Source organism: Podarcis liolepis (assembly GCF_965112155.1).
Source record: "Podarcis liolepis genome assembly, chromosome: 1".
NCBI lineage: Eukaryota > Metazoa > Chordata > Lepidosauria > Squamata > Lacertidae > Podarcis > Podarcis liolepis.
The window spans coordinates 136,771,542-136,786,347 of NC_139554.1; the positions used below are offsets into that span (position 1 = coordinate 136,771,542).

The 14,806-nt window shown below is 42.2% G+C and overlaps 1 protein-coding gene across 3 annotated transcripts in view; it reads right to left on the reverse strand.

The window, feature by feature from the left end:
- The window catches only part of SPAG16 (sperm associated antigen 16), a 393,527-nt gene that overhangs the window by 50,236 nt on the left and 328,485 nt on the right, over nucleotides 1–14,806 (reverse strand). Inside the window, exon 16 of one of the 3 annotated variants that reach the window (XM_083473471.1) lies at nucleotides 9,898–9,932. The exons of the other annotated variants lie outside the window; for them this stretch is intronic. Within the exon in view, the coding sequence (XP_083329597.1) occupies nucleotides 9,913–9,932 (20 nt within the window). The 3' untranslated portion in view covers nucleotides 9,898–9,912. Of the gene's footprint in view, nucleotides 1–9,897; nucleotides 9,933–14,806 lie in introns of those variants that run through there. 3 annotated transcript variants of the gene reach the window in all.

Below are 14,806 nucleotides of genomic sequence, written 5' to 3' on the forward strand. Positions count from 1 at the left end.
ATCCACAGCAAAGGTTTTGCAGGTGCCTGGGCCCCTGAAACCCCCTGGAGATGGTGGCAGTGGTAGAAGCTAACAGTGTAAACTTGCAAGATGCAAATCTGATTACATGTCTTCATGCACTCATACAGACCATTGTGTTTCCTAAAAAGCTCAACAACTTTCAGGGCATCCTGGAGTACACGACTCACAACTCCTACACTGACACAGAACTACTGAACTCTGAACTAACACATTCCAGTTACTAGGCCATTAATTATCACTCCCTTGAGAGAGTTTGACCAATCAGGGAGCTGTCTCCATGTCTCTGTTATCACCAGGCAGACTTACTCCTTCAGAATGCCTTCTGGCTGTCTGCCAAACCATAATTGACTCTATGTGAGTAGCTGCATGTACACAGATTCCCAACAGAACGAGCAGCTTATACCTTGTCAGCTGTATTCAGACTAACACAATGTGATTAGTTCACTTCCCCAATATGGGGTGTTACTATAGCTTCCTTAAAAGAATCTACACTGTGTGCTATCAGTGTTAATAGTATCCTGTGCTCTGGTTTCCAGGAATTCAACCTCAGCCTGTGTGGGTAGCTTTGCACAGGTTTTCTTACCAAAATTTAACAATGCTTACCTAATTAGGCACTTACCAACAATTAGAGTGAAACAACTGGATACAATAAGGGACTACAGCTTTAAATGTATTTGCTGCTTTGTGTTGTGCAAGACAGTTGTTTAGAAGGCAATTAATCAATCAGTGATTCTAATGAGGAAGAGGGGGATAAAGAAAGAAGGGCAGAGCGAGACAGAACACTAGACTTTCAGTGGTGTGGGGGAGGTCCCAATAATCCTGCTGGATTAGTAAATGCATAACAATGGCTGGATTTCCAACAACAAAGATTCATGACATTGCCATATATTGAAAATATGCTGGTGACATTTTAGATGACTAAATTAACATTTTAATTTTTATCAACGAACTGCAGAAGAGTGTCTAAGGATACAGAAGTAAGCCTTGCCTATAATTATCTATAAACCCCAATGTGAAAGCCTTGTGTACTAATTGAGTGTAAAGGTTACTTTGCTGCTATTTTAAATTTATATGATGGAAGGCTTCCTTCCATCAGCAAACTGTTCTGTGTTTTAATTTTTAAAAGTTTATGGCTCAGAGGAAGGAGAATCGAATTAATGACCTTCTCCTCATGAAACTGCTTTTGCTCCTGTCTGGTGTGCTCCTGACCTTTTGCATTCTGCAGACTTCCCTCGCCCATTGCCCTCCAGATGTTTTGGATAGCAAATCCAGCAGCTCCAGCCGGCAGAGTCAATGGAAAAGGACTGTGGGACTTGTAGTCCAAACCGTCTGGAGGGCAGCAGGTTGGTGGGGAAGCCTGGTATATACTGAGCTGGAACAAAGTTTAAGAACAAAACCAAGAATCTTTTGTTCCTAAGTGCTATTATTGAATACCAGGATGTTATCTAACATGCTAAGGAAATAATAATTTGCCATCAAGAGGCTGGAGAATTTTTGTTTATTAGCTCATTGTGATTCAATTTAGAAGACTCTGCTTCGATGATCTTTGTGTAAGAATTTTAATTGGAAATGAATATCACAATCTATTTATCATCTCACACCACTAAGCACAAGATGCAGTTCATTCCAGTGCTAACACCTGCTACTTAGCTTTGCAATGTAAGAAAACAAAATTAAAGCATTTCCCCATTTTTTTAGGGCTAAAGGATCCCTGGACAGTTAAGTCCAGTCAAAGGCAACTATGGGGTGCAACACTCATCTTGCTTCAGGCCAAGGGAGTCGGTGTTTGTCCACATGACCAAACCGCTTCCAGTGCAACGGAACACTGTTTCGGAAGCCAGAGGGCACGGAAACACCATTTACCTTCCCACTATTTATCTACTTGCACTAATGTGCTTTCAAACTGCTAGGTTGCCAGAAGCTGGGACAGAACAACAGGCACTCACCCCGTCGCACAGATTCGAACTGCCAACCTTCTGATCGGCAAGCTCAAGAGGCTCAGTGGTTTAGACCACAGTGCCACCTGTGTCCCATATATTAGAGAGATGAGCACCTCATCCCATAGTCGTCTTTGACTGGACTTACCCGTCCAAGGGGCCCTTTACCTTTATTTTTATAGAACAGCTAGTATGTAGGATATAGACTATTTCTACACTGAAACATGAGGTAATAAAGAATGGATGTACCCATAAGACTGAGACAGTGGTCTGACAAACATATAATATCAACTTAAGGTAGGTATACTTAATTAGGCAAATCCATGCCACTGGTAATTTTTATGAGTGGAAGAGACTGAAAAGGAATGGAATACTTTTAAGGTATGTGTTTATTGAATCATATTGAGTGTTGAATCTGATATTCCATTTATGAAATGGTACTCCAGGATGCCCTGAAAGTTGCTGAGCTTTTTAGGAAACACAATTTTTTGAATGACTTGCCTATGATGCAGGACAAAGTGCTGCCTTTTGGAAATTCTCCCTGGATGTCAATGGTAGCCCTACCATTACCATTGATATATGCCATTTACTTGGTGTTTTTTCCCAGGGTGTGTGTGTTAAATGGACTTGAACCTGTTTCCAACTCTATACAATGCACCCCTTCCCCCAATTCAGTGATGCATAAGATTTGAATCAGGCCCTACCCCATAGAAAACAAGGAATTTTCCTCAGCTTGTCAAACCATTTCCCATTCATTTTCTATCTTGGATGGAAGACTAGCATTAAAGCCCTTGTTGCTGTTTCTCTGTGAATGTCAGAAATTTATAGTTCTCCCTAATATAAAATGTTTACCTCGATTAACAAAAGTAAGGGTACAGAAAAATGCTTTATCTTTCTTTATAGTATCCTATTTTGGTTTTAGCAATCTAACTAATTAATATAATCCTATTAGTCTGAATGCCCACTGTGTAATATTTCAGTACTTCAGGCAAGTTCATTTTCCTACAGATTATGCACACAGCATCATAACTTCCCATTAAACCAACTCCTTCGAATCAGCTCAAGCTCCCACATTTTTTAAAAAACAAACCCAAGCCCCAAATATGACAACTATTGTAGTACTGGATTCAGATTTTTCTGCTATTAGGGCACAGTTCAGTCTAAACGTGATCACACATACTGCTTCAAAATACTAGTTGCTGGGGATCGCAAGTGCAATGGGTACCAGAGCTGGCAGGCTACCTCCAGAACAGGATGCTAGACTAAATGGACCATAGGACTCCAAAGGAACTTAGAACACTGCCTGGACAGTGGCCCTCCAGAATTCCAGGCAATGGTCTCTCCCAGCCCTATCATATGCTGAGGATGCTTAGGATGCAAGCAAAGCAGATGCTCTAACCCAGCCTTTCTCAACCTGTGGGTCCCCAGATGTTGTTGAACTACAACTCCCATCACCCCTAGCCAGCAAGGTCAGAGCTCAGGGATGATGGGAGTTGTAGTCCAACAACAGCTGGGGACCCACAGGTTGAGAACTGCTGCTCTAATCACCGAGCTATGAGCCTTCACCTCAAAAAGCCCTTTTCTCTTCGATACCACATGGGATACCCGCTTCCTGTACAGTCATCTTCCAGCTCTTCCCTGCATGATGTAAGCAACTGAATCTAAGTTATCTCACATCATACAATGACAAACAACTGGATGGGAATCTGGGACACTCTCTGAAGTACACCTTTTGCTATTGCCATGGCTGTGCCTAATATTCTTCAATTTTTATTTGTGGCCTGAAAAGACTAATTTCAGTGGGGTAGAAATGCCCCCCACCCATACAAAGCACTTTGTGAGTTTTCATTGCTATTGTGTCCCCTGGCTACAACTACTGGAGTGCCATGTTTTTTCCTCTGGTTGTTGTTTTGTCCTTCCTGAATTAGCCACACAAGAAGAGATCCATTCAATCAGAAATCATGTAATGAGATGATGTCACTATGCAGCATAGCCAGTCAGATCTGGCTACAGTACAAGCGGCCACATGTAATTACTACATTGCATCTGCCTATATTACTAGTGTTAACCAAGAATAAGAGAAAGAGAGGGCTATGAAAATTAATTGTGCCAAAAATGAGGGACAAAACATTGCTGAAAATGTTCAAGAAAAACCCATGTAATATTAGGTCGGCCTTAAATGTTATCCTTTGATTTTACTGAAGGAAGGACTGAGGCTGAAAGACAATGAATTTCCCATTTCCCAGTGAATTCAAAACTAAGCTTGGATTTAACCAAAGTATTGTAGACCTACATTCATGTTTGCCACTCTACCCACTAAACAACACTGCCTCTTTATAAACACCAAGCCCACATTCCCAGCATGTTTGCAGTCCTGTCTCAGCGATGTCTACACTGGTTTGGTCATGTCCACAGAATGGAAGATGGCAGGTTCCCAAAGAATGTGCTCTGCGGGGAGCTGGCTTCCAGCACCAGGCCTGTTGGCAGACAAACTCTGTGTTACAAAGATGTCTGCAAACATGACATGAAAGCTGGAAACATTAACTCTGCCATGTGGAAATCCCTTGCACACAACCACAGTGAAGGCAGGCAAGTCAACTGGTGTATCCACAGCAGTGACCAGAGAAGAAACAACCGCTGGAAGGAGCGCAGAGAGAAGAAATGCAGCAGCAAAACTAGACACGTTCATTTGCCTCAGCTGCAACAGAACATGTGTCTCCCACATCAGTCTCCACAGCCTCAGCCGGCGCTGTAACTTTCCAGCAGTTTGTCTTCATCCCCAAAGACACACTACTCAATTGTCTCCCAAGACGGATGCCAGCAGCAGCATACATACAGCATAGCAACAGAACTCTAAAGTCTTACAGGGATCTATCTTACTGAAATAATTCCCTCTTGGATAAGTCTAATATAACTAACTTGCTTGGAGTTATAGGGCTTTGTGTTATTTGGCCATGGTTAAATCACGCATTTCACTCACTGGGCTGTTAATATCCTCTGGGTACAAACTGTATTTACTAGAAAGCTTTCTATTGTGAATTTCATCCATTGCTTGCCTTCTTCTGCTCCAGTTTTAAAATATACTATTGGGAACAATTGTCAATTTGAAGGGGGAGATGGAATAGTTGTTGGAAAACTTTCTGTATATGCTGATCGTATTTCTGTATCAGTACAGAATCCCTCTAACTTTATCTCTGCATTGTGTCCTATTGTGAAAGAATTGTCTTTGATACCTTGATGCCACCTGAACATGTTTAAATCAGAGGTATTTGAAGTGGAATAATGGTTCTGTCACATAACTGGAGATTACAATTGGTGCAGATTTTAGTCAATTGTTTTGGATTAAAATTGACCACCATCTACTGGTACAGATTAACACATATTAGATAACTGGGGTAACCTGAAATTGTGGCAGAGTAAAATAAGCTTGTCCTGTCCTCTTCTGGTTTAGGATCCAAGGGAAGGCTGGGCTGACACCAGGAGGCCGACTGATAGGCTTCACTTCATCCCAAAGAGCAGGATCATAGCAAGGAAAGTCCCAGAAAGAATGGATCTTTGGACCAAAGCTCACAGTTTGAAAAAGAACTCTTGAAAGACAACAATGATAATTTTTTGTCTAAAATGTATAATCTGTTATTAGAATGGGAAACTAAAGACGAGCTTGTTCAATGGCACACTGGGCAATAGATACAGGGCACAATATAGATCTTAACCTCTGGGAGAAACTCTGGAAAAGCAACCTGAAATTTACAGCATACTATTAATTGAAATAGAATTATTTGAAAATGATTAATAGATGGTACTTAACTCTGAGTAGGTTGGCTAAGATTTTTAAGACAGAATCAGATAAGTGTTGAAAGTGTAAAGAAGTGGAGGGAACCTTCCTCCACATGTGGTGGACATGTAAAAAGGTAAAAGAGTATTGGTAAATGATTTATAATGAATTGAAGGGAAATGTTCAAAATTACCTTCCCCAAAAAACCAGAGTCTGTTTTGCTGGGGATAACCCAGACTGAAATTCCCAGGTGCCAGAAAATGTTATTTATGTATGCAACTACTGCGGCCTGTTTTTGTTAGCCCAAAGACGGAAAGTGAGTGAGGACTGGCAACTTAAGTTGACAGAATATGCACAACTTGCAGACTTAACATATAAAATAAGAGAGCAAGAAGAACATATGTTTAAAGAAGATTGGAAAACATTTATTCAGTATATGGAAAATAACTGTGTACAGCTGAAAACACTGGTAGCATTGAGATAAATTCAACAGAGTAAATAATTTTTGATGGATGTAAAAGTGGAAAATTGATTGGAATGGTTATAGTAAAATATACAGGGATGTATGATATGTAAAATGAACCATAGAAACAGAAGTCATTGGATATTTTAAAGTTTGTAAAATGTTTATTTGAAATTGTAAAACAGGATTTAATTAAAAAATATAAAAAAGAAAGTCTGTTAGTCCCATCAAATCTGGTAGGCATTACCAGATCACCCCAACCAGGGCAGCAGGGCAAAAGGGCCCCTTATCAACACCCTGGGGAGATGATAGAAGACAGTACTTGCTAGGACTCAACACAGAAAAACCCGCTGCCTCTGCAGCGTCCTGTACCTGACGTCTTGTGAGCACTTGGAAGGCCGTCCGTTTGAGCCTCCTATTAGTCCTTTCATTCCCACTGTCTGAAAAGTCGCCTGCTATTGTAAAGGATTGTTGCCATATGCTCTAGCCACGGGCTCATACAGTGTGAATTGGAGGGGTGTCCCTTGGGGTGGAGAAGTCCAGTAAGGCGAAACTCTCAGGTTCAGGTGGTCTAAAAGGGAGGGGATGTCTCTGCAGGTGATTCCTCCCCCCACCCATCAGTCAGATGAAGGCTCATGGCTGGTGAATACTCTTCTTTCTATTCAAAATGTCAATTTTACAAGTTGGGCCAGAACTTCTATTTCCTATAATTGAGATTTCTTTAAGGGTTCACTTAAGAATATGATAGAATCTGACAAATACTTTTGTGCCAAAAGGGAAATAATACTGTGTATAGCATACTGTCTATGTGGTACAGTAGGAAAGGCCCTTTATTGTAGGGTTTCCAACTAACCACTGAAATAAATAAACATGAGTATATTAGATTATTTTTTTTAGGCAAGTCTAGCCAAACATGTAATTTTATTATACACATTTGTTTTAATAATCTGTTGACTTGATTTATATTTTCATAATGTTTCTACATCTATTGTTTTTAAAATCTATCTGTAGCACTGTTTTAATGAATATTTTATATCAGTTTATATAAGCTGCTTAGATATTTTTTGATGAAGCAGTCTATAAATCTTGCTAAATAGATAAAGTTTATCTATTACTGCATCTCAAAAAGGTTATTGTAGAGCTGGAAAAATTGTTGAAAAGGACAGCCAAAATGTTCAGGGGGGTGGAGCGACTTCCCTGTGAGGAAAAAGGTTACAAGCTTTGGGGCTTTTCATTTGGCGCTTGGAATGATAACTGCCGTAGCTTTCTGAGAGAGATGAATCAAACTGTAAGAATCTGATACCTACACATATTTTGAAAACTGCTAATAGATATAGGAAGGATGTATAATCAGATACCTAGTTTTACGTTTCAGTTATTCAAGATGCAGAATTTAATCTAAATACGATGTGAGATGTTTTTGCTATTTGGTAAGCAAATGGGATAGGTTGCTGTATTGTGAATATGTGATTATTTAATTTCATCAAATTTGGGGGAAATGTTTAACAGCATTGTCTATTAATATTTGCCAGTTCAATGTCTCAATTTGCCTGTTTTATGGTTTATTATATTTGGTTATGTTTTTCAAATAATAAACAGAAAGTGAATGCAGTGGCAGTGAATGCAGTGGAAAAAGAATGTTGGCAAAATATAAATATAATTATTTTGGATTCTACTCTAAGGGAAAAGTTCAGGTTTGGCTAGAACAAAGACAACTGTGGACTGGAAGTTTAATATGTTCAAATGCATCTGAAACACAAACACACCAAATAAAGATAAAATCATTTATTATGTCATTGAATTTGAGGAAGGTACAATGTATCTTAAAGCACTAAGTTAAAAGATTGATAAAAGAGTTCAATTTAAGAACAGAAAGTGTCATATGCTGGACTCTAATTTTATGCATATGTAGTGGGAATACTCCTGGGTTAATAGGTTTTGGGGAAAGGTTATGCATGCCATTATATTAATAGCAGAAAATAAGTTGAGGTCAGGTGCCCTTGATTATTTTGTTCAACTGCCAGAAGGATGCTGGCATGGGACTCTTATGGTAAATCTCCTTGTTTCTATAAAGATTATTATTGCCACATGCTGGAAATCTAACAACTTAATGCAAATCTTAGAATGGTCGACAAAAGTGTGCACAGTCATGAAAACGAACAAACAACTGGATTGATGATTCTGTTCGGAAACTGGAAATAGGGATGGATTGCTTCAGAGATTAGTTTCTTTTATGCTGTATTTGAATAATTACTGTAATTGTCCTCTGTTCAAGGAACAATTCCCACCCCATAACATACTTCTAGTATTTCTAGCACAATGATGTGTATTATATATATTTTTAAGAAAAAAGCATGGGTGCATTTTTAAAAGCTCCAGCTTTGTAGTTGATCCATTCCCCCATAATTCTTAACTATGCACCGTCAATATGGATGGAGCTCACTGCTTGTCTGTGCTCATTTAGTGCTCACAGTTTTTGTCACACTGGCTCAGTATGTGTTGAGAAATGGCCTGCTTTAGCTTGGGTCACAGTGGGTTTATTAACAGTGAACTCAGCCCTACTGTTGAGCCAAAATTTTCAAGCTGCAGCTTAAAGAAATCAAACGAATACAACAACAGTTAAAAGATTAAAAGCTGAATTCAACATCATGGTATGGTGAAGGTCCTGTCAGCACAAGCACTGCAGCTTGCCAGATGGAACAATTATCCTTATCCTGCACGCTTTTCTGGGGCTTCTCCTGCCCCCTCCCCCCGCAAAGCCAACTGTGGGGGTGTCAGGAGGCAGAGGGGAGGAAAGGAGGAAAGCTCCAGATCATTCAAGAAGGACACTGACAAACTGGAACGTGTCCAGAGGAGGGCAACCAAAATGGTCAAAGGCCTGGAAACGATGCCTTATGAGGAACGGCTAAGGGAGCTGGGCATGTTTAGCCTGGAGAAGAGGAGGTTAAGGGGTGATATGATAGCCATGTTCAAATATATAAAAGGATGTCACATAGAGGAGGGAGAAAGGTTGTTTTCTGCTGCTCCAGAGAAGCGGACACGGAGCAATGGATCCAAACTACAAGAAAGAAGATTCCACCTAAACATTAGGAAGAACTTCCTGACAGTCAGAGCTGTTTGACAGTGGAATTTTCTGCCAAGGAGTGTGGTGGAGTCTCCTACTTTGGAGGTCTTTAAGCAGAGGCTTGACAACCATATGTCAGGAGTGCTCTGATGGTGTTTCCTGCTTGGCAGGGGGTTGGACTCGATGGCCCTTGTGGTCTCTTCCAACTCTATGATTCTATCCCCTGGAGACTCTTCTACTTAAATGCTCAACCTTCTACAGGAACACAAAGATTCCTGTTTCCCAGAAAGGGAGTCTCAACTTTTAGGCCATGAGAAAGAAGCAGTAGAAAGTTCTCAACGAGTGAGGTCAAAGGGGGAAATGGGGATTGGCCAGATCACTCCAAGAAGTAAAAGTGGGAAGCAATGGTACAAGGAGCAGCGGACCAAGGAAACAATGGCTGCAAACAGTGCTGGGGAAAGTATATACGTACAAAAATGAGGACTTGAGGGGAAACTGTTTCAGCTCCCTGTCCCGTGCAATGCTCATTGAGAGAACGTTTGTCAGTGAACGGTCTGTACAGCCCCAGTTACATTTCACTGAACTGTTCCTGTCTTTCCTGAGGTGGTTTGTCCTTAGTTGATGTGCTGACACCATGTAGTCTTTGTGCAGATCAAAAGAAGAAGAGCCCTGCTGGATGAGAAAAAGGCTTAATCTAATCCAGAATCCTGTTCCCACTAGTAGCCTGTTCAATAGCTCCATGAAGGCCACAACCACCTCCGTAAACAGCATTAAAATGTTCTGCTTTGAATCATTAAGAATTCTGTCATACTTGATTATTTTATTTGTAAACAAAACTTATTCACTGAACACAACATTTTCTTCCTTTGATCAAGGAATATTGCCCATATACTACAGTGGTACCCCGCAAGACGAACGCCTCGCGAGACGAAAAACTCGCAAAACGAAAGGTTTTTTCGTTTTCGAGTTGCCTCGCAAGATGAATTTCCCTATGGGCTTGCTTCGCAAAACGAAGCTTGCCCCGGGGACAGCGGGTCTTCTCTTTTGAAGCAAGGGGCTGCGGGGAGATCGCTATCTCCCCCCAGCCCCTTGCTGCAAAAGACGTCCGGGGGAAGCGGGGAAGCGAAGCGCTTCTTCCCCGCTTCCCCTGGACGTCTTTTGCAGCAAGGGGCTGGGGGGAGATAGCGATCTCCCTGCAGCCCCTTGCTTCAGAAGAGGTCCGGGGGAAGCGGGGAAGAAGCGCTTCGCTTCCCCGCTTCCCCCGGACGTCTTTTGCAGCAAGGGGCTGCGGGGAGATCGCTTCTCCCGGTGCTCCGAAGCCGGGCGGGGGGCAGGGGACACCTCCCGCCGCCGCGGGGACACCTTTTGAAGGCAGGCGGGGGGGAGCAAAGACTTTCGCCCCCCGCCCGCCTTCAGAAGAGGTCCAGGACCTCTTCTGAAGGCTGGCAGGGGGCAAAAGTCTTTGTCCCCCCCGCCTGCCTTCCCAGGGGCTTTTAAATCGCCCCGGACAGCGGAGAAGTCCTCCGCTGTCCCGGGGTTTTTTAAAATGCTGGGGGTGGGAAGAAAAGCCCTTGTCCCCCCCCCCAGCCTTCAGAAGAGGTCCGGGGACAGACTGTCCCCGGACCTGGTCTGAAGGCGGTTTCCCTAGGAACGCATTAATTGATTTTCAATGCATTCCTATGGGAAACCGTGCATCGCAAGACGAAAAAACCGCAAGACGAAGAGACTTGCGGAACGAATTAATTTCGTCTTGCGAGGCACCACTGTATTTGGAAACCAACATTGCACGGCACCATTCATCTTAGGAAACGCTGCAGAAATGGTACCAGAATGACGAGGAAAAGTAATATTATTAATAATAACATTCTACTCAGCCTTTAGCAGTGACCAACTGTTCCCACACTACTGAAGTTTTGCTTCTTTACCTTGGCCTGACCCTGAAGGGAGGTTCAAGAGCCATGCGTCAGCACTACCTCAATGCCTCCCTATTGGCAGGTGGCATAAGGACCCTGCTGGCACAGCTCCAAACTGCAGCCTTTTTTTTGCTCCACCATAACAAGGGGCTGGAGGCAAAGCCACCCTGATTCACCCTGACTGCAGTGGGTTTAGGGAGTGTTGTTGGTGGAGAAAATATTTTGAACATATTATTTATATCTGTTTCTACCAACTGAAAGGTTCAAGGCTGAAGTAGGAAGACTCCAGAGCCATTAGCTCAAAAAAAGTGGGCCTCAGTTTCTTCACATAAATGCAGATAAACCAGAGTACAAAACCCTCAAAGAGAAAATAAATGATCCATCTTTAACACAAAATACATATTTTTCTTTTATTTCCACCCCAGCCTTTGCTTCTTTTCTACAAAAATGCATCTTGTGTGTTCTGGAAAGAAAACATACGAAGAAGGCAATGAAAATGTTGCCTGCCAAATTGATTTCCAAGAGCAGGGTTGCGGACCGGGGTGGAAAACAGTCTATAGCACTTGTTGAAATCTAATGCAATATGAGAAAACCTGGAATGAAAAATGGGCAGGGTTTTGGATGCAGTCAAATGAAAGGCTAAACATCTGACCCAGGACACTGGTCAGACCCTAGCCTGGGGGAAATGATTTTCTCTTCTGCTCAGAAAACTGCTCCAAGATAGTTGCCCCAGAAAATTTTAAACAGCCATGGCTGGTGTGATGATGTTGTGGTAGAAAGGAGAGAGATGGAAAAGGGCGGGCATTTTGAGTGAGTACACTGCTGCTGATTGGCCAGCAGCATCCCACATGGGCTGACAGTTGGTTACTCAGCACAAAACAGCCTAAATAGTGTTGACCTTGGAGTGCCACTATAAGAGGAAAGTCAGCAGAGGTCATGGCACCCTCTGCCTCTTCAGTTGTTGCGCAGAGAAACCACCACCTACCTATGGTCATAGCTACCCTTGAGTTGGTTTTCCTGCAAGGCATGGTTGGAAAATTCTGCTTTCTTGCCTAAATTCTTTGCTAGAATACATGGTTATGTTAATTTCCCAAGGTCAGGGAGGGTAACTCTCTTTCCTGATCCTGCCAATAAGGGGCAGTACACGTCTGCAGTGAGCCTTGAGTTTTGGAGAATGCCATACCACTGCAACCTTCCCTGGCAATGGTCCAGAAGAGGGAAGATAAAAAGTGATTCGGTGAAGTGTTCAGGGTTGACCCTACCTCAAGGCAGAGTTTGGCAACTGATTTTCAGCATCATTGAAGGGCAGCAAATTGTTTGTTGTTTAATTTCTTAATGTATTTTTACTCCTGGGTGGTGGTGCAGAGATGTTTGTGCTTCCAATGCAAAAATAACTTGGCTAATCTTGAGTGAACTGCACCTTTGCTTGGCGGGGGGGGGGGACTTCTTGTTCTCCCCCAGGGAGCAAAAGATCTTCAGCTGGTCCTGGAAGTGTTACTTGTGATTTTGCTCTGTGGCAACTGGGGTGTTCCCTGCACAATTGCTTGGGGTGTTGGCAGTTGACGATGGCTGAATTGATGAAGGAACTGTGGAGTCTGCGGGTGGTTTGACGAAATTTCTGCATTAATGCTCTGTAGCTTGTGCTGATGCTCAAATCTGGAAGGTTAAAGGTGGACTACTCATAGCACAAAATAAAAACAGTTCTATGTTGATTGGGGGGGGGGGGGACTTTTCCAGACTTATCAGTGGATGCCAACAAGGCAGAATCTTTGGGCAGTGAAAAACAAAGTCATATTTACATAATCTTTTAAGGTGGTTTGGTTTAGCTGAGTAAAATGGGACTTACTCCTGGGTAACTGGGTATAAGATTGCAGCTTAAAGGGGCTCAAATCCAATTTAAATGGCTTATAGAGCAGGGGGAAAAGGGAGAACTCACAATATTTTGCTAATCATATTGTATTCGGCTAGGAATAACATTTTTATGGCATGCATTAAAGGTTTGAATCGCTTCATTAATCATGCTCATTTCTCCTTCACTGATCTAGATATGATTCATACCTTATTTTGCAAAGACTAATGCAAAAGGCTGGGGGCTTTCACTTCTTTATTCAAGTGTTTTTGGCTGATGGTTATGAAAATTGTTTCTACCTTGCTTAACCATTTTGTCTCAGAATATGCAGGTTATAATTACAGGCACCACCCCTAGTCTACCTCCAGCTCCATTTTTAATTTCTCTACTATAAATTGGAAATAAGGAGCATGATTTATTATTCAGCTCTACAAAAGAAAGGAAAGCTACAGGTCTTGGTTTGAAGAAAAGATGAGGGAGAGAGGGAGAGAGGGAGAGAGGGAGAGAGATAGATAGAGAGAGAGAGAGAGAGAGAGAGAGAGAGAGAGAGAGAATAGCCTTTTTCTAATCTATCTATAATTTACTTCTGTAAGTAGTCAACCCAAAGCTAACCAAATAATTTGGGTGCATAGTTTAATAACACACCTCAGGTTTCAGTCCAGATTCTTGTGAACATCAAAATAAAATAAAATAAAATAAAATAAAATAAAACAAAATAAAATAAGCAAGGCTATTGTAAGTACTGGGAGAACATAAGACAGTCCGGGCAAACTACATTATAAATTCTAGCCTTGGGTGTGTGATTTAAACACATTTGCTGCCAAGGAAACGCCACATACATGTATATGCTTGCTGCCACCAAGAATGGAAGCACGAGAGAGCTGCTGCTAATGAAAAACAATCAGCTGAGAAGCAGCAAATTTCAAATTTATGTCTGTGTCATGGATGCCTGGAAAGGGAAGATGCTATATCCATAAATATTAGTTTGTGATTAAGAGCAGGTGAGCCCAGGGGCGGGGAGTATTCTCCATTTACTTTTCCAAGTAGCATATTAACCTAGCCTATTGTGCAGCCTTTGAAAAAGGAAAATTATCCACACACTGGCATTAAAAGTCACATTAGGGTTTGCTTAGGAAAATAGTTCACCTTTTGCAAATTGCACACACAAAGTTCCGAACACCTGCAAGTGGTATTGCCCTCTTGATTCAGCTCTGTGTTGCTCAGGCAAAACTATCACCAAGATGCAAAGAATTATACAACTGGTTCAGTGTAGCCAAGTGAGATCTGGATTTTTACTTCTCAGGCAGCACGTTCCATGCAACATGTAAAACTCAATTAAAATGGAAGGTGCTTTCAAAAACCGTGTGCCCACCCAGGTGAGCCTCTGAAAGGTTGTCACAATGTAAACCCCTCAGCCAAGCCTGGAGGCTACAGCCTTGTATGCCACTTGTCTTATGTGCGTGTTACTGGCCCACTTTGGTCCAGCCTTGCCACAGACTCTTCCCCACCCCCTGATGGGAACAAGCGGCCTGGCTTTGGAAGAGGCCATCCATCTACCATAATTTCAATGGTTAAGCTGAAGCAGCATCATGGAGAGCAGCTTGCAGGGAGAGACCTAGAAGCCGTCAGGCACCTCTCCTCTCCACGGAAAAGAGGGTCTGCATGGGCTGTGGAAGCGTTTGCTCACTGAGGGAGGACCTAATCCAGGCGCCCACAATTTTAGAGGGCAAATCTCTCAACGTCAGATTCATACACTGGAAAGGACTATCATTCTAGTGCACACT